The 24786-nt window shown below is 40.1% G+C and overlaps 6 protein-coding genes across 7 annotated transcripts in view; 3 read left to right on the plus strand and 3 right to left on the minus strand.

The window, feature by feature from the left end:
* Positions 1-4743: 4743 nt before the first annotated feature.
* Positions 4744-7280, minus strand: LOC115630426 (exonuclease mut-7 homolog). Its single transcript, XM_030526978.1, has 4 exons — positions 6905-7280; positions 6181-6832; positions 5166-6124; positions 4744-5104 (listed from the first exon to the last, which is right to left on the minus strand). Exons 1-4 carry the CDS (start codon positions 7011-7013, stop codon positions 4977-4979), a joined length of 1848 nt encoding a protein of 615 aa, XP_030382838.1. The 5' UTR covers positions 7014-7280; the 3' UTR covers positions 4744-4976.
* Positions 7281-7430: 150 nt separating this feature from the next.
* Positions 7431-10850, plus strand: LOC115621676 (probable protein phosphatase CG10417). 2 transcript variants are annotated; one of them, XM_030515389.1, is made up of 5 exons: positions 7431-7573; positions 7771-8092; positions 8157-9278; positions 9334-9867; positions 9935-10850. In XM_030515389.1, the coding sequence occupies exons 2-5, from the start codon at positions 7982-7984 to the stop codon at positions 10358-10360; spliced, it is 2193 nt and encodes a 730-aa protein (XP_030371249.1). In that variant the 5' UTR covers positions 7431-7573; positions 7771-7981; the 3' UTR covers positions 10361-10850. The 2 variants fall into 2 exon arrangements, with proteins under 2 accessions (XP_030371249.1, XP_030371256.1); XM_030515396.1 differs by having other exon boundaries at positions 7437-7573; positions 7775-8092.
* Positions 10851-11235: 385 nt separating this feature from the next.
* LOC115630391 (BTB/POZ domain-containing adapter for CUL3-mediated RhoA degradation protein 3) lies at positions 11236-13063 on the plus strand. The gene is made up of 2 exons (XM_030526918.1): positions 11236-11832; positions 11895-13063. Exons 1-2 carry the CDS (start codon positions 11664-11666, stop codon positions 12617-12619), a joined length of 894 nt encoding a protein of 297 aa, XP_030382778.1. The 5' UTR covers positions 11236-11663; the 3' UTR covers positions 12620-13063.
* Positions 13064-13850: 787 nt separating this feature from the next.
* On the plus strand, positions 13851-14381 carry LOC115633736 (intraflagellar transport protein 20 homolog). Its single transcript, XM_030531207.1, has 2 exons — positions 13851-13869; positions 13957-14381. The coding sequence occupies exon 2, from the start codon at positions 13959-13961 to the stop codon at positions 14352-14354; it is 396 nt and encodes a 131-aa protein (XP_030387067.1). The 5' UTR covers positions 13851-13869; positions 13957-13958; the 3' UTR covers positions 14355-14381.
* On the minus strand, positions 14329-15371 carry LOC115633735 (INO80 complex subunit B). The gene is made up of 2 exons (XM_030531206.1): positions 15339-15371; positions 14329-15283 (listed from the first exon to the last, which is right to left on the minus strand). The coding sequence occupies exons 1-2, from the start codon at positions 15352-15354 to the stop codon at positions 14379-14381; spliced, it is 921 nt and encodes a 306-aa protein (XP_030387066.1). The 5' UTR covers positions 15355-15371; the 3' UTR covers positions 14329-14378.
* A 3655-nt stretch (positions 15372-19026) lies between these two features.
* Positions 19027-24786, minus strand: part of LOC115634550 (laccase-5) — a 62845-nt gene continuing 57085 nt past the window's right edge. Inside the window, exons 3-8 of the mRNA XM_030532365.1 lie at positions 23983-24743; positions 22369-22553; positions 21242-21437; positions 20963-21175; positions 19865-20095; positions 19027-19805 (exon numbers count right to left, since the gene is read on the minus strand). Of these exons, the coding sequence (XP_030388225.1) occupies positions 19657-19805; positions 19865-20095; positions 20963-21175; positions 21242-21437; positions 22369-22553; positions 23983-24743 (1735 nt within the window). The 3' untranslated portion in view covers positions 19027-19656. The remainder of the gene's footprint in view (positions 19806-19864; positions 20096-20962; positions 21176-21241; positions 21438-22368; positions 22554-23982; positions 24744-24786) is intronic.

Genomic DNA, 24786 nt, shown 5'->3' on the forward strand with positions numbered 1-24786 from the left:
AGGTAGTGCCACAAGTAACTGCTCCCTAGCACGAACGTTTGCAATGAACTCTACCGAAGTGAATGAGCGCTCGTCCTTTGGCCGCCTTGGCTTTTATATCTAACAGAGTTGCCATGTGTGTGTGTACGTTGGTATGCGTCCAAATAGGTGCGAGTGTGTGTGTGTGTGTGTGTGTTTGCTTGTGTGCGTCGATATGTAGGTGTAAGATAACACGGTGCGTATGAGCGATGCGCACCACCAGTCGCGTCGCGTTAGCAGGTGACTTTTGTTGTTGTCGTCGCTGTTGCGCTATGTTGCGGTTGCTTTTGTTGGCTTTTCCCGCTGGCTTAAGAATGTCCGCAACATGTTGCAAGTAAAAATGTGAGCGCGCAAATCTCAAAAAGCCGTCGGACCTCACTCATGCATAATGCAAGACATAGCCATTAGAGCCTTTAGCAAGCGGCGGTACGTAGGTTATGTCTTTCGGATACCCTTCCTACGCCGTTTTAGTCACCGGCAAAATGTTTTAAAATGTTTATTGTTTTAGGAAAATATATATATATTTTTTTTTAGAAATATTCGTCTAATTAGAGGAAATTCTTCTTTTATTGCGATTTATGTTGGTAATTAGGAAACAATATAATTTTTAAGAATACATATCTATGTATTTACGTTGATCTAAGAAAAATTAGCACTGGTATTCAGAAAACATTTCTCTTATAGGCATCAAATTTATGAACCATATATATATACTATTCAATATTATATTGAATTTTTATATTATAATTATGTTGGAAGAATACTGTTTAGCGAGATAAAATACTCAAGTTGTAAAGATTTAATAATTTAAAAAAATATATAATATAACATTAATATAGAATATAATTTATTTAATATTAATAATATTCCCTGGTATAGAAGAAAATATATTTTGTTTTATTTTTATATCATTAAAAAATACTATATGTTTTATAATTTTTTTTTTTTGGTAATAAGAAAGCCATTAATTGTATAAACGAAAAAAATACTTGTCATTTAAAATACTTATTAATATCATTTATTTATATTTTTCTTTTATTCAGAAGCCTTTTTTATTTTCTTGAAATAATCTTGCTGTTTTGACTTGTTTTATGATTCTAGTTTCGCTTGCACATCCCTTGGGGTGGACTAACTATTCCTTCTAAATGAGATAATGATAATGAAATATTAAAGTATATTGGTCGGAGTTAATAGAAAGTAACAAACGTGAAATCATGTTGATACTTCTGAAAAAAGGATGGTTTTAATGTACATATTTGTAATTTTTTCTGGTAATTCATTGAAGTTTAACAAAAATAATCATTATTTTGTCCTGAAACAGTGACCTTCATTTCGATTGGCTTAAAAATAAGTAAACAAGAGGGACAATGCCTGTGTCTGCCCCATTGCATTCAATTGTGAAATGATAAACATTTATCCTAATCCAGTTAAGTGCTTTTATGTTGTTATCTAATCGCCGGCCAGCTGTGATGAGACAATTTTGGAGTACATTTATGCTGGCACACTCAAGTGTCAATTAGAAACTAACAACAAAAGCCCATTCAACGATCGGCAATAAACTCAGAAATTGATAACAATCCAATGTAAAGTACATATAGTACATACATATGTATGTATGTATACCCATGCCGCCATTCTGAGAAGCTGATTAAGTTGAGGCGAAACTTTACCGTGACTAATTGCACATATGGAAAAATGATTGTGCGTAAATAGCAAAAGGACACACATACATACTTCTATGGACATTGTGCAATGTCCCAACAAAGTCAACAATAAACAAAGTTAGTGAAACAATTATAAAGTCTTAAAAAGTCTCTCCGAACTCTACCTCCGAGCACGGACGACGTTTCAGCATCATATGCACGAGGTCGAGAATGCAACCCCATGCCTCATTTCTTCACAGCTCAGATGACAGGCGAGCGAGGATACTGACGATGAGGTGTCCGCGACGGCAACAGTCAGCGGACATTTGTGTGTGTGTGTGTGTGGGAAAGTTTACATTGGATTCGAGAGTTGGCGTTGCTATTAGCGGCCCACTTTGTGGCATCATTTAATTAGTTCGGGTAATTTCGTTCATCACTTTACGATATCTGCGTATTTATTTTTCCCGTTCTTGTCAATGAACGATTTTACGTCAATGGGCAATAATAACAAGAGAGAACGCTACAGTCGAGCAAGCCCGACAGTGTAATACCCTGTACCCAGGTAAACTTCCGTCACTGAGTTATATGCACCCATAGCAGCAGAAAAAAGAGGAAGAAGAAGAGCGAACTTGTTGCTGCAGTTTTGTTCGCTAATAACTTTTCTTAGAATTGACCGAATTGAATAAAATTTTGAACAACAGTAGACAATTATATATAAATTATGTGTGCAGAGTTTGGTTTAGGTAGCATTTGAAATGTGGACGCTATTGACGAAATTCTGTAGCATGGGAAGGGGGGGAAAATTTAAAAAAAAAAAATAAACTCGTCCTTACTCGGACCTAGGAGAATCTGGATGCCAACTTTGGTTATTCTAGCTTTTATAGTTTCTGAGATCCTCGCGTTCATCCAGACGGACGGACAGACGGACGGACAGACGGACAGACGGACGGACATGTCTAGATCGATTTCTCTCGTCATGCTGATCAAGAATATATATACTTTATGGGGTCGGAGATGCTTCCTTCTGTATGTTACATACTTTGCACAAACCTAATATACCCTTTTTACCCTACGGGTACAGGGTATAAAAAGCGTCATGGCACAATACGCCGATTCAAAATATGAACATGAGTGTGGATATTGAAAGGAATTCTAAGGCTATGAAACAACAATTTATTGAAATTTAGAATAGAGATTTTAAATTAAATATGATACAAAATATGAACATGAACATGAGTATGGATATTGAAAGGAACTCTAAGGCTATTGCACAACAATTTATTGAAATTTAGAATAGAGATTTTAAATTAAATATGATACAAAATATGAACATGAACATGAGTATGGATATTGAAAGGAACTATAAGGCTATTGCACAACAATTTATTGAAATTTAGAATAGAGATTTTAAATTACATATGATACAAAATATGAACATGAGTGTGGATATTGAAAGGAATTCTATGGAAAGAGTTTTTATATTAAATTCGCAATAAACCAATTTTAAATTATAAAGTCCTGCTATAAAAAACTCTGTCCCAAATTTACTTCTGAAAGACTAATTTACAAAACAGTCTAAAAGCTAAAGCCGGATACTCCGACTTTAAAATACTCTGTACATATGTGTGAATTAATCAAAAATTCTACAACAAAAATTTAAAAAAAATTGTGATTTAAACAAGAGAGAACGCTGCAGTCGAGCAAACGCGACAGTGAAATACCCTGTACCCAGATGAACTGCCGACACTGAGTTATATGCGCCTCTAGCAGAAGCAAAAAGAGGAAGAAAAGCGAACTTGAGGCTGCAATTTGTGGGCGTAGTACTGTAGTGAAATTGTTTCGCTAATAACTTTACTTAGAACTTACCGATTTAGATGACATTTGGGGAAAATTAAAAAAAATAAAATAAACTCGTCGTTCTCGGACCTAGGAGAATCTGGATACTATCTTTGGTTATTCTAGCTTTTATAGTTTCTGAGATCCTTGCGTTCATCCAGACGGACGGACGGACATGTCTAGATCGATTTCTCTCTTCATGCTGATTCAGAATATATATACTTTATGGGGTCGGAGATGCTTCCTTCTGCATGTTACATACTTTGCACAAGCCTAATATACCCTTTTTACCCTGCGGGTACAGGGTATAATAAAAATATATGATCTATTATTATACCTTCTCCGGGATTCATATACATATTACACATACATGTATGTACATATATCAGATTTGCACCGGCATTGTTTCTATGTGTAGTTATCTGTGAGTTTGGGTTGGTCAAAAACAGCAACAACAACACCAGCTGCTGGCAGAGATTGGGCAGAGATTACATTTATGGCTATAACTTTCTTTCCAGTTGATCTATCACGGTGAAACTCGGCATACCAACACATAAGCACTTGCCGGAAGTAGTTTGATTGGAAATATCCAGGAATAACGGGAGTTATGAAGATGGTGGAGAGATGCAATGAGAAGGGGAGCAGGGGTGCATCAGAAAAAATAAACCTAGTCATTCGCCGGATGAAATCAGTAACCTCTTGTGGGCACCTATCACCTGTCGAGGATTTATATCATAACTCGCACATAGCAGGAACAAAAAGTGACCCGTTACTGCAGTTTAGGAAGTAGTACTGGCGTAAAACAATTAGGTTAAGACTTTTAGTAGAATAAACCGATTTCTATAATCAATGTTATGGAAAATCGCTTATAGCGAAGGAATTAACCTTTGAAGATAAAACTTAACACGAGGGCACTTGATTGCTAACTGGATGTTAAAATTCAAAAAATTACGGGAGACGGCCTAAACAATACTTTTAGCGGGGGAGTGGAGGAACAAACAAAAACTTTGAATAACAAGTTTACTTGTTCATATAAAAAGAGAATCGATATAAAAAGAGAATCGCAGCATCTGGTTAATTTTCCAAACTGACTCGACGACTCGTAAACAATGATTAGGGTCGATGCAATTTGGTGAAGCTTCAGCTATTTGCAAATATTTTGTCCTTTTTTCTCTCCTTAAATAGTCAATGTTCCATTTCTACGGATTTTAACACATCCTTTAGTTACATTAAATAAAATAAATAATTAAAGGTTTTCATACAGTTTTGTATTTTTTTTCCCATAAGGTATATCATTCTTTGTCATATACTTACTATAGTACATATCTACATATGCATTGGTTGTTGTACTTCAAATACTTGTCAACTTATCTAAATTTCAATCAACACTAACTTTAACCTTCAACTTAACATAGGTAAGGAACAGCCGTTGGTAAATCGTTTGGGGATTTTTTTTTCTTTTATGAGACTCGAATCGAATTACTTGGCGTTGCCGCCACGTTTGAGAAAATTAATGCCAGCCATGGTTTTTTCAAGAGCCACATTTATGTCCGGCACATGAGCCAGCAACGTGTTGTAGATCAAAAGCAAGCAACGAGCATCCATGGCTGTTCATAAAATAATATTTGAAGATTAATTAAATACATTGCATATCTGGATTAGACCTACCTGCGTAGAGTATCTGTTCATGCCGTAATGGTCTGTTCGCCCAATTCGAGCATTGATTGGACTTGTTTAGCTTCTTGCCAAAACACAGCATAGTAAGATCTGTAAGTGCGTCTCCAGCTCGACACGTATTGCCATAAGGCAGATCGACTCCATATGGTCGCCTTTTTAAGTGCTGCCAGAGAACACGCAAATCCAAATAATGATTGGGCGTGTGCAATCGTAGCTGCAAGGGCAGCGATTGTTGCAAAACCATTATATCGGTGTGCAGCGAAAATCCAACCTTTATTATGTTTACATTATTGAAAATTGCGCCCAGCGCTCGCCAATTTTCAGCGGGCTGGGGAGCCAGACAATCGATAAGGTACACATATTCCTCTGCGGCGATTTGCATTAAACAGAGCTGGTTATCAACACATACGTTCTGCTTCCACTCAGCATCCATGTAAATGATACGTTCGCGATTTAAGTGGAAGATCATTGTTTCAAATTTTATAGGATCATCTACGATGATAAGAGATTCGTGCGGCAGATCCATAGTTAGGTACGTATCTGATGGGCTATCACCGTCACCGCCTCTGTCGTTTTGTACTTCATCAATTTCGTTACGGGAGATCATGGATTTAATTTCATTGGGGCAATCGCATGGTTTGAGTTTAAATTTCTTGTACCAATAAAGGGCCTCACTGTGGGCCTGAGTTGCAGCTATATAGTTAACTAAATCTTTTTTCAGTGCGTGATTGTATGCATTTTCAAGAACAAGTTCCCGATATGCCTCCAGGCCTATATTCGCCTTTTCATATTCACGGTACAGATGATGCAAGTAACCGCATGTTTTTGTAAACTTCAAGTTGGGAGTGATCGAGTCACCGAAATTATACTTTTTAGCTAGACGACCGACTATTTTCGATATGGGTCGATAGGTGAGTACGTGATGTGAGACCTTTAGGTTCTTGTAGTTACTACAACCAAGAAAGAGTTAGTATATAAGGGAATGTAACGGAGTGCGCCTACTCACCTCAATCTGGACTCGCACAATTCTATTACTGGCTTATCTTTGTGTAGCAACGAGTCAAGGTACTGGACAAAGGGCAGACGTTGATGTGTTGCCTTATCTAAGTACTCTTCGGCCAGCGGCAGCTTCTCTTGCGCTACCAATGGAAAGGCTAGTTCCATCATATCAAAAGCATGCGATAAGTGCAAGTTTATGGCCCATTGAGTAACCTCTTTGTAGTATCCCTCATCCAGAAGCGCGCGCAATTTCGGCAACAAAAGTGCGCTTATCTGTTGCAAGCGGTAGGTAGAAATCATAGCATTGTTAAGCGAAAGCAAACCAGTCGTCTTCACAAAGTTAAATGCTATCATGCTTGTATTATCATCACAATTCTCGTTAATGTGCGGTACCTCCGCATGCAGTTTGCACACCGTGTCCAGCACGAAATGCGACAAGCTTTTATTCTTTACGTTGCTACTATCCGGACAGTTGGCAAACAACATTAGGGCCAAAACCAAAGGATTCTCGTGACGCAATAACGCTGCACGTAAGTCCTGCCGAAGGTACGGCGATTTGTTTTTCGTCTGCATATTCCAATTTTCGCGGAACGTATTGAAGAATTGCTGACACTCCATGTCTAGTGTTGCGTCGAAGTTCCGCCCATCTAGGCCGGCACCTGTAAGTTTTAGCCAAACATGAAAAAATGCAAGCCGCATGGTGTCAGACTTTGCTGTAAAGTGCAACGCACCTGTTGTAATATGTTCGAGTCGTTTGATTTTAAGGTTGCCCATTAAGAAATCAATTTCCTCCTCGTCGGATTCGAAGCCGGCCGGAAAGGCATTTAGCGTTTTGGCCATAATTTTAACCAAAATGCAAAAGAAAAACTTTGCGCTGTCTCCAAACAACAACAAAAACGGTGCCAACAGTAGCGAATTCTGCACATAGATCAAAATCAATCTGGCAGCACTGTCTATTTTTTCCTCTAGACGCCGTTTTTGCGACTTTGCAGCCCAAATTTTGGTAGCGCTCAACACTACCTTCGTGAACAGTACGGAATAACCTAATATACCAGAAAGGAGTCTTTTAAAAAAGTCCACATATATGTAAGTTGCTCCGCAAGTATTCAAATGTATACTGATTACTTCTATTTGTTCCTATGATTTTTCTTGTTATACAGCGCTGCCAGAGTATGAAATATATTTGTACCCAAATATTACCGAGTATCGTGCAAACGCCGACTTAGTACGCCTTTGTGGCATCGCAACAAATATAGTCGGCACGGCACGATATAAAATATTTTGCGAAAAAGAGTAATTCATTGAAAAAGTCAAATATACGCAATAACAAATTGCACATATAGAAAAAGGCATATTTGTCCATGCGACTGGATATGTGAAAAGTGTGTAATTTGTTTGAGGTTCGTAAATTATTCGTTTTACTTCCGCGTTTTTTTCGCATACGAGAGGCGTGGGGTTTACACATACACACAAACAGAGACGCGACCGCAAATAGCGTGAAAAAATTCAATCAGTTCAGTCGTTGAGGAGTTTTCGGTCAAGACAACTATAATAAATTGTTATAAGGGAATTCCTAATTACTTTTAACTTGTTCTAGACAGTAAAAACGAATCAAAGCAGCACGGGCCTGTGGCTTCCTTTTTGCCGGTGGCGCGAAAAGTACACTTGCGTGCAAAGGAGAACTCTAAACACGCGTGCGTTGGTAACGCAGCCGCATCGATTTTCCACACTGGGCCTCGTCGCTAAAGCGTTTGTAGTTGGCACTTGAATCGGTAATTGCTGGATCGTGTTGCGGGTAATTCGAGATCATGGGTGCTTATCTGTCGCATCCAAAGACGGACAAGGCGTCCTCAGACGAATTTAACGATTTGCTCGCTGTAGGTGCCAGCTCTATGCAGGGCTGGCGTAACAGCCAAGAGGTGAGCGAATTTTTTTTGGGAAAAATATAGTGTCATAAAAACAGATTTTATTTCCATTCCGCAGGATGCACACAATGCCATTTTGAATTACGATAAAAGCACGTCGTTTTTTGCGGTCTACGATGGTCATGGAGGTGCTGAAGTGGCGCAATATTGCGCGGATAAATTGCCAGAATTTCTGAAGCAATTGGAAACATATAAAAATGGAGCTTTAGAACAGGCTCTGAAAGACGCCTTTCTGGGATTTGACAAAAAACTGCTTGACCCATCGGTAGTTACTATACTGAAAATATTGGCTGGAGAACACAATTTTGCTGATGGAGAAGATGCTGAAGGGTATGATGAAGACGACGAAGAAGATCTGGCAGAGTTGCATGAAGAAAGCCATTTGCCATTGAATCAGGTGCTGGAGAAATATGAGGGATTGCCACAAACGCATGATATGGCCAAGATAAAGGCGGAGGCAGCAGCGAATTCCAAGCCCCAGTCGCCCTTTTTGCGGGGGCGCCGTGCCGCCGCCGTGGCCGCGGAGGCTGCTAATAAAGCTGTCATGGATCCAACAGCTAAGCCAGAAGGATCATCCACCTCTGCTGCAGCTGCTGCCGCTGCAGCCGCATTTTCCGAAGTTGACGGTTCTGGCCCAAGCTCTTCTAAGCTGCCAAAGCTGGAGCCAGAAGATGAATCGACCGTGAGCAGCAGCAGCTCTTCAAGTGCTACCAAGAGCTCCACAAGCACCAGTAGCAGCGATGTTACTGAGTCTGATACTTCCAAAGCCGGGGCAACCAATGGAGCTGCCGCTGTAGTTACAGGCAAGACAACTACCCCCACTGAACAGAATGGCAGTGTAACTTCTTCAGAAGCAAAGGCCGTCGTCAAAGCTGGAAAAGACAACGCCACCGTCTCGGACGAAGCTACTGTGTCTGGTTCTAGTGACGTTGAAACCAAGCAAAACGGCATGGTTGGAAGTTCGACGTCTGCAGCGCCCAAAATTGGTCCTGCCGATATTACATCAACTAGCAAGGAGTCAAAAACCAAAGCTGCCGAAGACGATTCCTCCACCGACGATGATGCCGATTACGATGAGAATGCTGTAGGGGACTCTCACAAAGTCGTTGCTGGTTACTATTCCGGTGATGATATGGAAGAAGACGATGATGAGGACGATGATGCTTATGAAGACGACGAGGTAAGTTGCTAGAAACTACAAGCAAAAGTAAGTCGTCTGATGAATGGTTTTGCAGGACGACGAGGTCAGTGAGAACGAGGAAGCTGATGAAGATCAACTTGCCAACGATCAGTTCTGCGCCAACATGATTGAAGAGCCGGGCAAAGACAGTGGATGCACTGCTGTGGTATCGTTGTTGCACGGACGGGACCTATACGTAGCCAATGCAGGCGATTCCCGCTGTGTCATCTCGCGCAATGGCAAGGCTATTGAGATGAGTCTAGACCACAAGCCCGAGGACGACGAAGAGTCTGCTCGCATTGTCAAGGCTGGGGGGCGAGTCACACTTGATGGGCGCGTCAACGGCGGGCTGAATTTGTCTCGTGCTCTTGGCGATCACGCCTATAAAATGAACCACGACCTTCCGGCTGAAGCGCAGATGATTTCGGCCCTTCCAGACATAAAAAAATTGATCATAACACCCCAGGATGAGTTTATGGTACTTGCCTGCGACGGAATTTGGAATTATATGTCTAGTGACGAGGTTGTTCAATTTGTGCGTTTGCGCCTGAAAGACGAAACAAAGAAACTATCACAAATATGCGAGGAGGTAAGTGCTGGAAGTGGACTTCGTAGTCGCAGTCTTCATGTATGTTCTTTCTTAATTTTTCACATAGCTCTTCGACAACTGCTTGGCGCCCAACACCATGGGGGATGGCACTGGTTGCGATAATATGACCGCTGTAATCGTTAAATTTAAAGAGAAGTTGCAAGACCTACCAGCCACAATCAATCCGGCCGAAACGGAAGATGTGCTTGCCAGTGCTCGTCAGCAGAAAGAACAGGCCGCTGCCACCAGCATCACCATTGAACAAAACGCACACAAACGTAGCGCCTCCCCAGATACAGCCGCCGATGCAGCGGAGAATGCCGAGACTATCAGTAAATCGAAACGTTTGAAGACTGACGATGATGCAAAAAGCGAAAAAGTCGCCACAGACGTAATTAGCAGCACACCATCAGCCGCCGCCGAGCAAAAGGAATGCGACAGTGTCAACAGTAACACAAGCAACGAGGCTGCCGTTGCCGTTTCATCTACGTAAATCCTTAAATACATCCGAAAACTATTGTAAGATTAGAAAGCGCAAAAGCGCAACGATCACCATTTCAATAACTATTTTTATTGGTCAATTATGAACCGCATTTCCAAGATTCAAAATTGCGTTCATAGAGCACAGAAATAACATGGGAAACGATCGATCGCAACGATCACCATTTCAATAACTATTTTTATTGGTCAATTATGAACCGCATTTCCAAGATTCAAAATTGCGTTCATAGAGCACAGAAATAACATGGGAAAATTTTTTTCAATGTTCTTAAATGCGAGTGCATCGAAAAAATGTGTGTACATTTAGGTATAAATGTGTACACAAATGTTTTAATAATACTTTTATATATATATATATTATTTTCTTTTTTTGTATACTGTAACATCATTCATTTAACGTAAAAAAATAAATCATCCAGCGGCATATTCATAGAAATTTTCCTTTTTTGTGTTTTCAAATAAATTACTTAGTCATACAAGCATGTCTTTATCGTACATTATATTTAAAATAAATGTATAATAAATAAACCTACGTGAAATTAGTAAACGCATTGCTGTCTACATATTCACTACAATTTTATAAAGTCCTATAAAATAAAAGATACATAAAAACCGTTTGGTGCCGTTTGTAACTAACTGCAGACAGTGGTGCCAAGTAATACTTGATGTCAGTGCTGCCAGTACTAGCACTTTCGTGATAATTCTGTCACGTTCAGTTTTCAGTCATTTAAAAACTGGTGATATTTTACCCGTGATTTTTCGTATTTTCCACCTGTGACTCTGCAGCACTAGTGACGAAGTAACAACTAAATAAATATTGCTCATAAAATTGAGCTTAACAAACATTATTGGTTGTGGACCGTAAACTAATAAATTGCACCTCCTTAGCATTACAGTTTTGACAATTACAATTATTTATTTGTGCTGGCCATTTTACTAAGAGATACAGAGGGACAGAAATATTTCTTGACATTTTTGTGATCTGTGCCCATATTGAAAGGGAAGAAAAATCGTCGTTGACTTGCCCTGAGTGTAGGTAGGGAGACAATTTCCATTGCTACTGAAGGACGCACACATTCGCCAAAATTGATTCGATAGTTGCGCTCGCCCCGGGCGTGAGCAACGCAAAGGAAAGCGTTTGCAAAGGCTCCCAATCGAAGGGTGGAGACGCGACGTCAGGTGTCCCTGGCACATTGGCTAGCGTTGAAATAAGCCGCGCCCTTGAGGAAAAAGTGCAGCTATCGGCAGCACCTGGTAATCAACTTGTCGTGCTACATGCCAAGGACTCCGACGTTATGTCCGGAGATCAAAAAGTGCTATTAAAAGGCCATGCCTCTCAGTACGTTAAACTTAATGTGGGCGGCCGTCTATATTACACTACAATAGGTACGCTGACCAAACACAATGACACGATGTTAAGCGCCATGTTCAGTGGTCGCATGGAGGTGCTAACGGATTCAGAGGGTAAGTATACGAATTGATTTCTAGTCTATTAAAATTTCTGACTTGTTGCGTTTGCCCTCCAGGGTGGATTTTGATTGATCGCTGCGGTAATCATTTTGGCATTATATTAAACTTTCTACGCGATGGGACCGTTCCGTTGCCGGAAACCAACAAAGAGATTGCTGAGCTACTTGCCGAAGCCAAATATTATTGCATCACCGAGCTGGCCATGTCATGCGAGCGGGCTCTCTATGCGCATCAGGAACCAAAACCCATTTGCCGCATACCGCTGATAACCTCACAAAAAGAGGAGCAACTGTTAATAAGCGCCTCCTCGAAACCGGCCGTGATACTGGTGGTGCAGCGCCAGAACAACAAGTACTCGTACACAAGCACCTCGGACGACAATTTGCTCAAGAATATCGAACTGTTTGATAAGTTATCGTTGCGTTTTAACGAGCGTATACTCTTCATTAAGGATGTGATTGGGCCGAGCGAAATATGCTGCTGGTCCTTCTACGGACATGGCAAGAAAGTGGCTGAGGTGTGCTGCACCTCCATAGTTTATGCAACAGATCGTAAGCACACGAAGGTGGAGTTTCCGGAGGCACGCATTTATGAGGAGACGCTCCAGGTGCTACTTTACGAGAATCGAAATGCTCCCGACCAGGAGCTACTACAGGCCACATCGTCTGTGCGAGCAGGTGGTGTTAGCGGCGCCAATATGCAGCAATACACCAGTGACGAGGAGGAGGAAAGAACTGGTCTGGCACGACTGCGCTCTAACAAAAGGAGTAATCCCACTTGACTTATACCACGATTTGCACTGCCCCAGATTTGATGGCAGAATTGTGGCGCTTGCAACCTCTGCTGGTTCGGTTCCTGACCTCTCGAGCAGAGGCTGGAAAACTGGGACAAGGAGCACGCCACAGTAGTTGCCATTAATTCCTTTACAACAAATACGTACACACCAACAAGCCAATATATGTATATGTATACAAAAAACAAGCACTGGAAACGTGATCATTGAAGCAAGCTAATGCCCGGCACGATAATTCTGACAAAAACAGAAATCCAAAAAAAAAAAAAAAAAAATCAAGTCGTTGCCCTTTAACTGCCTTGAGCATCTTTCCAACTACACGTAATCGAACTAATCTACTGAAAGGCCCGACCCAATTTTAGTGGGGGGGAAAATAAAGTATTAAATGTTTTATACTAACTACTGCATACATACATATGTATGTGTCTCTAATAGTGATTCATTTGTTATACATATGTATGTAAAAGATATGCCAATAGAAAAACGGATTTAATTTCAAATGATAAAGCAAGATCGTCAATTAAGACGCTAGTGGTTTTTCCATTTGTTTATAATGCGATCGTATTTAACACATGAATAAAATAAAATAATCTGTAGTGTTGTCAAATGTTCAAGAATTACAAATGTTTACTATATAACTTGTTAATTAAAATTGATTAAATTGTGAATTCTTTAAAAGTAAATAAGCGTTGGTTTTTATAATGTATACTTTACGGATATAGAAACTTATATGCAAAATAGAAACAGAAAAAACAAAGTATCAATAGATGGGTTAGTCAAAAATAAATAAAGCAACAACACCCAAATTAAATACGTTGTTTTTATGTGTTCATATAGTTAATTATATATTTAACATTAACAACCTTTCGGTCTAATTTAAAATTTTTTACCAGGAACAATTTAGTGATTATTTCTTTGAGAACTAAATTATCTCAATAAACATGCAATTTTCTTACTTTAAATATTGAATAAAATATTCCTTTAATCTTAAATCTAATATGAAAAGTTCTTCCTTCGATCTATAATGGAAGGCTAGAGTCTTAAATACCCTTAGCCCACCCATATAAAAGAAATTATATATTAATTTTGTTTTCCATTAAATTTAATTAATTATTTTTTTAATGGTGAAGTAAGTTCATCAAAATACATATACTTGTACTTAGTATAGCATATCAGTATTTCGTCATTATATTGTCTGATCTGGAATCACAACTGGTTCAAAAAAGTTGGAAGCCACTGTACGTATGTGCATCATCTCCTTGGCAACGGGAACCATTTACAAAACAAAGTGATGCTAATAACAACTTCACTATATCTTTGAACAGAAATGTCAGAGGAATTGCAAAAAGCTGGACTTTATATTGACGATATCTACAGATTGCGGGTTCAGGATCCACGCATTGCCAACGAGACAAGTGAGCTGCGAGAGGAATGTTTGGAATATGCCAACAAGCTGCAGGAGTTCAAGAAACTCGGTGAGGACTTCTATAAGACAACCAGCAGTTATGCCAAGGATGTGGAAATGGAAAAGCTGCGTGCAATTGGCACACAAAACCAACTTAAGACCATGGCCATGCAGCGTCAGGCACAAGTATATCAAAACCAGTGTCAAATTCAGGAGCGTAGCATTGAATTGGAACGCTTGAAGAGTGAATATCAGTACTTACAAAGGATTGAGTCCGAACAGCAGGAGATTATTAATAACTTTTTGATGAACCAATAAAAGCGATTTTATTCAAATTTAAAACTATTGAACTAAAGCAAGGTTTTTTTTGTAACATATCAGACTGCAGAGTGCTACGTTGGTCTTGGAGCAGCTGTAAGCTTTGCGATTGCCACAACCAGCGACACCACAGAGTTGGACTGGTGGAGGAGTGCGCGCTGTTTGTGCCTGCAGCGGAAACTCGTGGTGTGGCGGAACTATTATGTATGCGCCCTCCAATGTATTTTTATAGGTGAGGGTTGGGAATGCGGGCTTCTGGCTTTGCTTGTTGCGCGCAGCAATGCGCTGCTTGCCACTCTCTTGCTTTTTTAATAAACGCTCCATTGTTTTCTGTTTATCCTTTTCGCGACGCTCGTCGGCCTGTTGTTTGCGTTTCTGTGATTTGAGAGCTGCCTTTTGGATTTCCTCGGCGGTTTGTGGCTTCTCTTTTTCACGGTAGCCGCTAGGCAATGCGATGAGCTCTTCTACAAAGCCTGCCAACGCCGGTTCGGCGTCCTGCGAGCGTTCGTACATGGCGCGTTGACGCGCCGTCATCAGCTTTGGATCCTTTATTTTCTTCAGCTCCTCATCGACATCGTCCAACTTGCCAGTCTCAATGGCATTCAGCCAGCGTTCCTCATCGCTGGACGTATCGCTGTTACGACGCTTCTTCGGCTTTTTCGCAGCGGCGTTGGGAGACGTTGAGGTTTGTTGTGGTTTCTTGTTGGAAGCAGAGGCGGGAGTTGGTCGTGTACGTAGGCTGGGAAATTCCAGGATGTTACCCTTTTTAATCGGCGTGACTGGAGATGCCGTTTGTAGGGGAGGCTGCGGCAACGGCGTCGGTGTTGAAGGCTCCACCACTTCAACCACATCATTTTTGACTGAAGGTGTTGGCGAGTCTGTGGCGAACCTAGCTGGCTTTTGGCGCTTGCTCCGTTTGGAGCGGCGATCTTAAATATGAATACGTATTAGGCATTTGAAATGGAGCAATAAACGATTCTATACCTTCCGTTTTTCCCATTTTATGTTTTAGCTTTGCATTTAGCTGCACAAATTTGATGTCTGTGAGTTGCCACTTAGTTTTACAGTGCTTGAGTTCCCGTTGAACTAGTTACTGATTCAGCTCGTGAATTGGTCACATCGACTTGGGCGCACTTTCAAAACAGCAGCACAAGTCCGTTATTGCTGTTTAAGATAACAATTTCTTTAAAGTAATCAAAACTAATTAGGAAGACGGAACGCCGCTTGACTTTTGTGTTCAAGATTTGATTTAGAGGAACTGTTTTGTTCACTGGCAGCTGTTTTAAATAGTGCGATATATGTATTAACTCACAACAGAAATGCGGGTATTCAAAAGATCTGTTGTGAACAGAACTTATCATCTTTACTTTTCTTAAATTGTCATGAAATTCAGGAAAATAAGCAATGTATTAATTCCTTTTCGGTATTTTTAGACGTATGCGTCCTAACTCATCGAAAATTACAACAATAAACGGAAGATTTGCAGAATTCCGCTAAAATATGAATGGAGTCTAGCAACTAAAAAACGAAGTTGATCATTTAAATATTTAAATTGTTAAAGAATTTTGTTCTTTAGCGGCGGACTAAGGGAATTTTAAAGAGGGTAAGCGACTGCATACAAGGAAGATACGCACATACTATACAAGTATATGAAGGTAAGTGTTTGCAAATAAGTTTGTATTTTATCTCGAAGACATGTTGTTGAATGTTTAATTGCCATAACATTTTTGAAATAACATACCTTTTTTTTACTAATTCGTATTTTAGCACCTTTATTAAATATGCATTCAATTTTCTTTACAATTGCACATGAGGAAGAGAAAGCAACCAAGAAAATTTGGTTGGTACTTAAAGGATAATGAACACGACTTAAAATTAGGGGAATTTGTGGTACTTAGTTTAATACTTAATTCGCAGTTCTCATGCATGTCAGCGACACACACACTCAGTTTATTGTCTCGGATGAATCATATTCGGAGCTACCATAATTTTGACACTGGAATGTTGGGCATAATGGGTGGTAGATGATTTCCACAGCGTGGAAAATTGGATGGCACGGGAGGCAGATCCTTTAACGTGCCCACTTGAAAGACCAAGTTCATTCCGATAACGATGTGGTACTGGAAGTGACAGTGGAACAGCCAGAATCCAGGGTTATCGGCTCTAAAGCGCAATACGGCATAGCCGTTGTTAGGGACAGCCACAGTGTCCTTGAGGGACGGCTTCAGATATTTTCGTTCCAGCATGCCACGCTGATCCAGGTCAAGTGCATGTTTCAGATTCATGCGTTTATTGTCCTCGTCCGGTGAACGGCCCAGGCCGAGCACGTAAAACGAGGTGCCGTGCAAGTGGAAGGGATGGCTTATGTTGATTTGTTGCACCTCGTCCACCAGTACTACCTCCACAATCGCGTTCAGTGGGATGTCAATCTTGTGCGTACACTGACAGTTCTCGCCACAGTTCGCTGGTCGGTTGTCGCCATTGCAATAATATTCCTCGGGAATGTCCTTGTACTGGGAGAGCATAGGCGAGGGCGGCGAGATGTACGACACTTCGTCGATGAGCGAGATCAGATGGTCGGCATCGGAAGCGACTACATAGTAAAATGGTAGGACTTAGTTCATTCGGTTATATTTGACGCTAAGGAATGACAAAATACATATGTATGTTCAATGCTTTGTTTGCTCAGCAAGAGCTGATCTCGGGCGCACTTGCGAGTTGCTTCTGTTGCTGCTCGAAGGCAAAGTTTTCGCTTTACAGTTTTATTATAAAAATTTACAAGGAAAATTACAAAGAGAAAACACATACATGCATATTAAACATAGCTAGGTTCACAAACATACATACAGTTGAAGCCTACGCATAGATACAAAAGATTGACAAAGCCGGGAGATATCACCACTCCAAACATTGAGCACAATGGTTCAAAATTAAATAGGCGTTTTACTATGTACGAGCATATACGATAAATTAGTCTTACTCAAGCTTAAGTAAACAGTTAATAAATACATAAAACATACAATTTAGAGCGGTTATTACTTAGTATTCTAGGGCTGGCTAGTACCACGTGACGGGCGGCACATGATCGCCACATCGCGGGAATTTCGGCGGTACGGGTGGCAGGTCGGCTTTTGTGCCGATATGAAATACCAGATTCATACCGATTACAATATGGAACAGGAAATGACAGTGAAAGAGCCAATAGCCGGGATTGTCGGCACGAAACCGCATTACCACATAACCGTTGTTCGGCACCGCTATCGTATCCTTAAGCGGCGGCTTCGAAAAATCACGCTCTAGCATACCCATGCGATCCAGTTCCAGGGCGTGCTTCAGATTAATCTTCTTGATGGACTTGTCTGGTGAACGACCCAGTCCGACCACATAAAAGGCGGTGCCGTGTAAATGGAACGGATGGCTCAGGTTCACCTGCTGGACCTCGTCGACTAGAACGACCTCGACAATGGCTCCCAATGGTATGTCGACCGTGTGCGTGCACTCGCAGTTGGGTCCACAATTGGGCGGCCGATTGTCGCCGTTGCAAAAGTATTCGGGCGGTATGTCGTCTATTTGGGATAGTGGTGGTGCCGGCGGTGATATGTAGGAGATTTCATCGACCAGTGAGATCAGATGATCACCGCTAGGCACAACTGTGGGTGTGTTCGAGTTGATCGATTGATTGATTGGCCGAAGCATAAGCACAGTAGTTATAGGCGCAAAAATACATAAGTACGAGTACATACGAGTATATGAAAAGTATAGTAATTAATATTAATGTTAGTTAAGCGGGAGTCAAGCCACAATGGGTTAGTTGACATTGACAAAACTACTTGGCATGTGCGCGTACATACCCAAATATCTGTTGTATGTGTTGGGTATAAAGAGGTTTTTCGGCTCGTAGACATAAAATCTGAAAGGTAAGAAGATTTTCACATCGGGGCGCTCTACCAGAACACCTTTGTCGACTTTCTTGGCATTCTTCAAGTTCGAGACGCAAACAGCGTCCGCCCGTTTGCGATCACAAATGGCGTCCAGTGGGTTGAGAATCTGTGAATATGGAACAGATTATAGTTCAATTATTGTCCATAGCAAATTATGTGTCACATCCTTCGACTGTAGGGCTTAAAAAAAACCTGGAACAAGAATTTTACACACATTACAATACTTAGTATATAGAGGTTCTGAAATTGTGAATCACATATATGTATATACAGTTGCTTGTTTGCGGATATACGAGCATGGTGTGGAGTGCACAAAAGATGGTGAGGTACCATTTAAATACCATTTAAATATTCAATATTTTATTTTAATTTATTTAAACAATTAACATTAAAATTAACGGTAGTTATGTGGCTTTGTCTTGGAAAAACTTTGCAAGTCTACAATTGAATTTCTCAGAGTATCTATCTATCGGTTCGTTCTAAAATCTACAAATTGTCAAATGATTGTTATACATTATGGAGCAATTCTTCCAATTCTTTTGGGGGGGATTACCGTATTTCAGCTATGAAATATGACTGTGGCAAGTCGGTTTCATCAGGTGTTCTTTAAAAATATTACATATCTTTTTATTTTATACATTTTAACATTGTATGTACATTAACATTATTTATAGTTTATATACTTCATTTAATTCATTTATTTATATAATTTACACAAATTGGAACACACAAAAAGCTACTAGGGAGGCAAATTTTTGTACATATGTATAGGCATTTGGAAAAAATACAATACTTGTAGAAGAATCAAAATTTTTAGTGATCAATTGCATAAAATGGCTTTGTCAATGCGGAGCGATTTCGAGCCAACAATCTTCCACTAATGGGAATTATTGAGAGCTCGAAATGCTCGCGGACATTCGAATCAAATAGATTGTGCGGGATGGGGTACATTTTTGTTTAAATAAAAAAAATAGAGTGTATAACATACATATTTATGACTGGTGTTCATTTCGAGGCTGCCATTTTCTCCAACTTTGGGGGGAGTGGTTTGGTGGTTGTGCAAAGCGATAGCAGAGCTTAAAAGGATTTTGGGGAGCGCAGTGGTTTGTGTTGGCAAGTTTACGCGAAACAATAAAATATTGTCGCTGTTGTAGTTGTTGCTGGTTCTGTGCTAGGTGCAGTTTATATGTATGTATGTACAAGAAATACTAATCTATTATACAGACGCTGTCTCTTAAACTTTGTACAAAGTGTTCATTCAGTTGGTAGGTCTTGCTGCTTTTTGTTTTGTTTTTCTGTTTTGTTTTTGTTTTTTGCAATAAGGCAAAAGGATTTCTGTTTTTTTTTTGTTACCGTCTAGCTTAATTAATGGGTATGGGTGGCGTGTGATCACCGCATGTTGGGAAACCTGGCGGCACGGGCGGCAAGTCGGCGTTTGTGCCGACCTGCAATATCAGATTCATACCGATAACGATGTGGAATAGGAAGTGACAATGGAAGAGCCAGAAACCTGCAAAGGCAAAGCTCGTTATCTTTGGCTGCTTAAGTTATTTAGAGTTCTCGTCTTACCGGGATTGTCGGCTCTGAAACGTAATACCACATAGCCATTGTTGGGTACCGCAATAGTGTCCTTCGCTGGCGGCAGATTGTACTGTCTGTGGAGAAGACCGCGTCTGTCCAAATCTAGAGCGTGTTTCAAGTTGATTTTCTTCACAGTAGTGTCTGGAGAACGACCAATACCAATGACATTAAAGCCGTAGCCGTGCAAATGGAACGGATGCGACAAGTTTGGTTGTTGTACTGAAAAGAGGATAGAAAGATAACGTAGATTTGAAAAGGTAACTATGGTTATAAAAAACACGATTTCGTGATTTAAGAAAATTACGCATTGATTTTCCAAAGAAAGAAAGAAACTGGCAAAATTAATATATTTATGCGCAAATATAATGCATTTTTTTTTTGGGTTTGAGGCAAAATCGAGCATAGGATTTTTTATATTTCTTAACTTTTGAAACTGAGAAACTTTTGTTAAATTTTTTTAAACTGCTTTCACAAAAGTTTACCATTTCCTTTATTTATGTATTCTGTATAGCTCTGTAGTTAATGCATACAGCCGTAAAATAATTGACTTTTTTATGAAAATATAAATTGGTTGTTATATTTCCCTCTCATTGAGTGCTTTAAATAAGAGCTATGAACATGATTTAAAGTACTAAGAACATGTGAGTATATGGGCCTGATTTCAGTTATTCAAATCAAAATTAAAAAGCTATCCATATAAGCTATCATATATGAAATATGTATGTTTGTTTGATATATAAAACAAAGAATCGCAGAGCTTAAATAGAATCGACAGAAGAGCTGTAAAACGAAAATGTAATTTCTTCAATAAATGCTTGAAATATAATGCATTGGAAGTGGAGAACTAGCAAAAGAGTTTTGAAAGTTTTTGAAACTATGACAGAAGAGCTGTAAAACGAATATGTAATTTCTTCAATAAATGCTTGAAATATAATGCATTGGAAGTGGAGAACTAGCAAAAGAGTTTTGAAAGTTTTTGAGACCATGACATACAAAAAATCGATTAAAACTAATTTAAGATTTAGGAAAAATCGTAAGTATAATCGGAGTATGTTTCGAATATTTCTGATTTCCCACTTTACTTACCTTCATCAACCAAAACGACTTCGACAATCGCATTGAGCGGTATATCGATCTTGTGCGTGCACATACAGTTGGGACCACAGTCGGCGGGTCGGTTATCGCCATTGCAGAACTGTTCGGGATTGATGTCGTTGTACTGGGAGGTGAGTGGGGCTGGAGCAGACAGGTAGGAGATCTCATCGATAAGCGAGATGACATGATCGCCCGTGGGTGCCACTGAAATATTTAAATACTTTGATTAAATCTGATACTTCTAGATGCAAGCGCTCTGCCATTGCTTACCCAGGAATCGATTGTAGGTGTTCGGCTGGAAGAGATCCTCGGCACGATAGACGAAGAAGCGGAAGGGCAAAAAGATCTTTACATCTGGCTTCTCTGCTAGAATTCCACGATCGATCTCTTGAGCGTTTTTCAATTGACTGACACAGACGGCGTCGTTGCGTTGTCGGTTACATTGTGCGTCCAGAGGGTTCATGACCTTTGCATTTGCAGTTTGTCAAGATTTTTGTTTTTTAAAGGTGGGTTTTGTTTTTGGTGTTTATATACAAGTGCGGAGGGACAACGTCAGAGTTGTGTTGATATAGTACATATTGCAGATTTGTTTAATACAGATTGTATTCGTGTGTGGAAGAAGATACAGAATCACGATTAGCTTTTCTGAGGTTTTTAAAGACCTAATTGTATTTAGTAAGAATTAGTTGCAAGTGCAATAGAGGAGTATTTTCTTAATATTTACATATTTACAATCTATTTACAATATGTTTTTGAAGTTAGAAAAGTTACTACTTACGATATAGAAGTGTTTTATGAGAGATCAGAGAGTACGATCTCGAGCAGTAGTTTATGAACACATTAACCTTCTTGAAGAAACATTTATATTTTTCTACCTACAGATCATTGCTTCTTTGCTTTAACTTTACAGTGAAATAGAAATAATCTTCACAGTTACTTATCGTTTTACCGTTCCACTTCACTTCGAATAATTTATGAAAAACTCCGAGAAAGAACTCTTCTTTAAGATCTTTGGATTTACTTTTATAATGTTTTATCTCAAATTAAGGGCTTGTTACGGTTTTTGAATAAAATAAAAATAGTTTCTAGTCAAAAATATTGATTGGTTTCGAATTTTGACTTGAATGCAGTCCGTTTGAAAAGAATTCCGTTTGCGGAACTAAGCAAATTCTAGTAATGGACATAACCGTTTTGATTAAAAAATAATTTTCTCATTATTCGTGCCAAAGAGTTACTAAACTCTGCCATCAGCTTAATGGAATACGCAAATACTCATATCACTGTATTAGTAGTAGAACTAAAGTTAAAATTCATATACTCGACTTCACACATAGATGACGGAGATATACTCGTATGTATGAGCATATTTATTAGAACTAATGACAACTGGAACTTACCACACCCTGTGGAATGCCCACATCGTAGGTTGGTGGCTGCGATGCTGGCTGATAGGGACCGCGGGCGTAGCGCAGAATGGCCAGTTGCTGGGCACGTCTGATGCCGCATTCGCCGAGACCACGCAATTGAATCCAATAGGCACCAACGGGCTGATCGGCGGTGATAACGAAATCGTAACGTTCGCCTGCAAATACACCAGTCACAAGAAATAAACAAATAGTTTAGCCCGAGACCAAATTTACTCGTCGTTTGTGGGAAGCATTAAGTTGTTCGACGATTGTACGAGGAATGCCCGCGGCGACAAAATAAAAAAATAAAAAACAGACAAAGTTGTAAGGTTGGCAACAGATGTTGCTGCCGTTTCGGCTTACGAATCTATTAGCTGTTACTGATTTGACCCTGAGTGGAGTGCTGTTAGCATCGAACTAATTTTAATTATTTGCTGTCTCTGGCTAGTTGCCTGGTCCCCCGATTGCCTTGTTGGCTCAGCTGGGCTTCTGTGGTTTTCAGTGTTTATGCAGATTTGTGTCGAACAAAATGACTCTAAATAATGACTATGCACTACCAGGTTATGACTACTGTCGCTGTTGTTGCTTTCGGCTTGATTATATCATTAACATTGAGTAGTGCCGGCCAGCATAGTCGTTCGTCGACGTTCGCCGACACTCTGATTGGACTTGACCTAAGCGCTTGGTTTTTCAAGTGGTGAGTAGGAATGCAGAACGATTCTTGGGCGTTAAAAGTGAACGGCTGCCTTGATGTATGCTCACTTGAATTTTGACAAGTAGTTATTAGTCGCATTATATGGTAAATATTACATACATACAAAATATACACATGTATGTATAATTAATAGTCATTCAAAATGTATTTCAAGAATTTTTCACGAACTACTTTTGTTTCTGAAACAGCTCATACTACTTATATTATCTTTTCAAGCCCTTTAATATAAAATCGTATAACAATTTCATTATTTTATGTTGCGTACTTGACTTTTGGTTCGATATACATATAAAATAATACGAGTAAGGAAACTTGGTCTCCAAATAAATAAAGTAATTTTAAACTCCGTGCTTAGTTTAATTAGCTGCTGTGGTTCAATGTTTTCGATGTTCATACGGATTGATGAACAAGTCTACGCCAAAGATAGTGGCCATCTATTCCTATTCCTTTTTTTCTAATAATGCGATTAACATATTTTCAAGAGCTTCATATATCTGCAATATAATATTCTGATACTACATTTTGCAATCAGTTTTCTGTTGGCAAATTGAGCCGTTGTCCATTCCATTCCCTTCTTTTGCCTCATTTCCATAAGCATGTAACTAACTGCAGATAAATATTATTACAAGCTATTTTAAACTAAACTTTAGAATGTTAATGCGACAAAGATAATAATCGCTTTTCCTAATGAGACTCATACCAACTGAATATTAGCTTTAATTGTTATGCTGCTGAATTGATAGTTTGTTCGTTCTATTCCTCTCATTCATTTCCATAAACGTGTAACTACATATTAACAAGAGTTTTGAAAATTACATGCTGCCCTGAATGCTCTTAGAATGTAAGTTGGTTGACAACTCGTGCAGGTGGCGATCTGCACGGTACAGTACCTGAGAACGAAATGATCGTGTTGACATCAACCGGATGCACTGGCTCGCCATCTGTCGCAATCACTGTCATTCCGTGTCCCTCGATTGTGACTTGGGCCGGACACACGGAGGCGAAGGCATTGATCATGCGGAAGCGATAGCGACGACCGGGTGTGATCGTGAATATCTCAAGTGGTGTGTTAGTCATGAAGCCGGTGTTGGGGTCACGGAACTGGCCCTTGCCGTTGATCAGCATCGACTCGGGATCCTGGCCTGTGTTGACAGCCAAACGTCCGGGATAGCGTTCGGCAGCATCCTCATGCAACCAATCGCTAATGAGCATAATGTGCGTGGTCAGATCGAAGTCGTACAGATGCGAGTTTGGATCACGGGACGGCGGCTGACGGACAATAACGCTGCCATACAAACCGTCCAGTTTTTGCAGACCAGTGTGAGAGTGCCAGAAATGGGTACCCGCATTGCCCGTCCACTGGTAGCGGAAGGTGTTGCCCTGCTGGATGGGACATTGGGTGACGAAAGGCACACCATCGTAGTACTGCGAGCCACGCTGCCAAATGCCATGCCAGTGAATGGTCACCTCCATGCCCTCCATATGATTCTCCACATCAATGACAACCTTGTCGTTCTCGCACACCTGAATACTGGGGCCGGGTATCATACGATTTGCAGTGAGAATGCCACGTTCCACTCCATCGGCCAACACGCACTGACAGTGACTCCAGACCGTGTTGGTGGCGTTAGGTGTGCACACCTGGCAGGCGCTGTAAGAGAGAACATTTAAGAACGATTAGCAAGTTGATCGGA

Source organism: Scaptodrosophila lebanonensis, unplaced genomic scaffold (genome assembly GCF_003285725.1).
Source record: "Scaptodrosophila lebanonensis strain 11010-0011.00,11010-0021.00 unplaced genomic scaffold, SlebRS2 tig00000001-arrow-pilon, whole genome shotgun sequence".
Classification (NCBI taxonomy): Eukaryota; Metazoa; Arthropoda; class Insecta; order Diptera; family Drosophilidae; genus Scaptodrosophila; species Scaptodrosophila lebanonensis.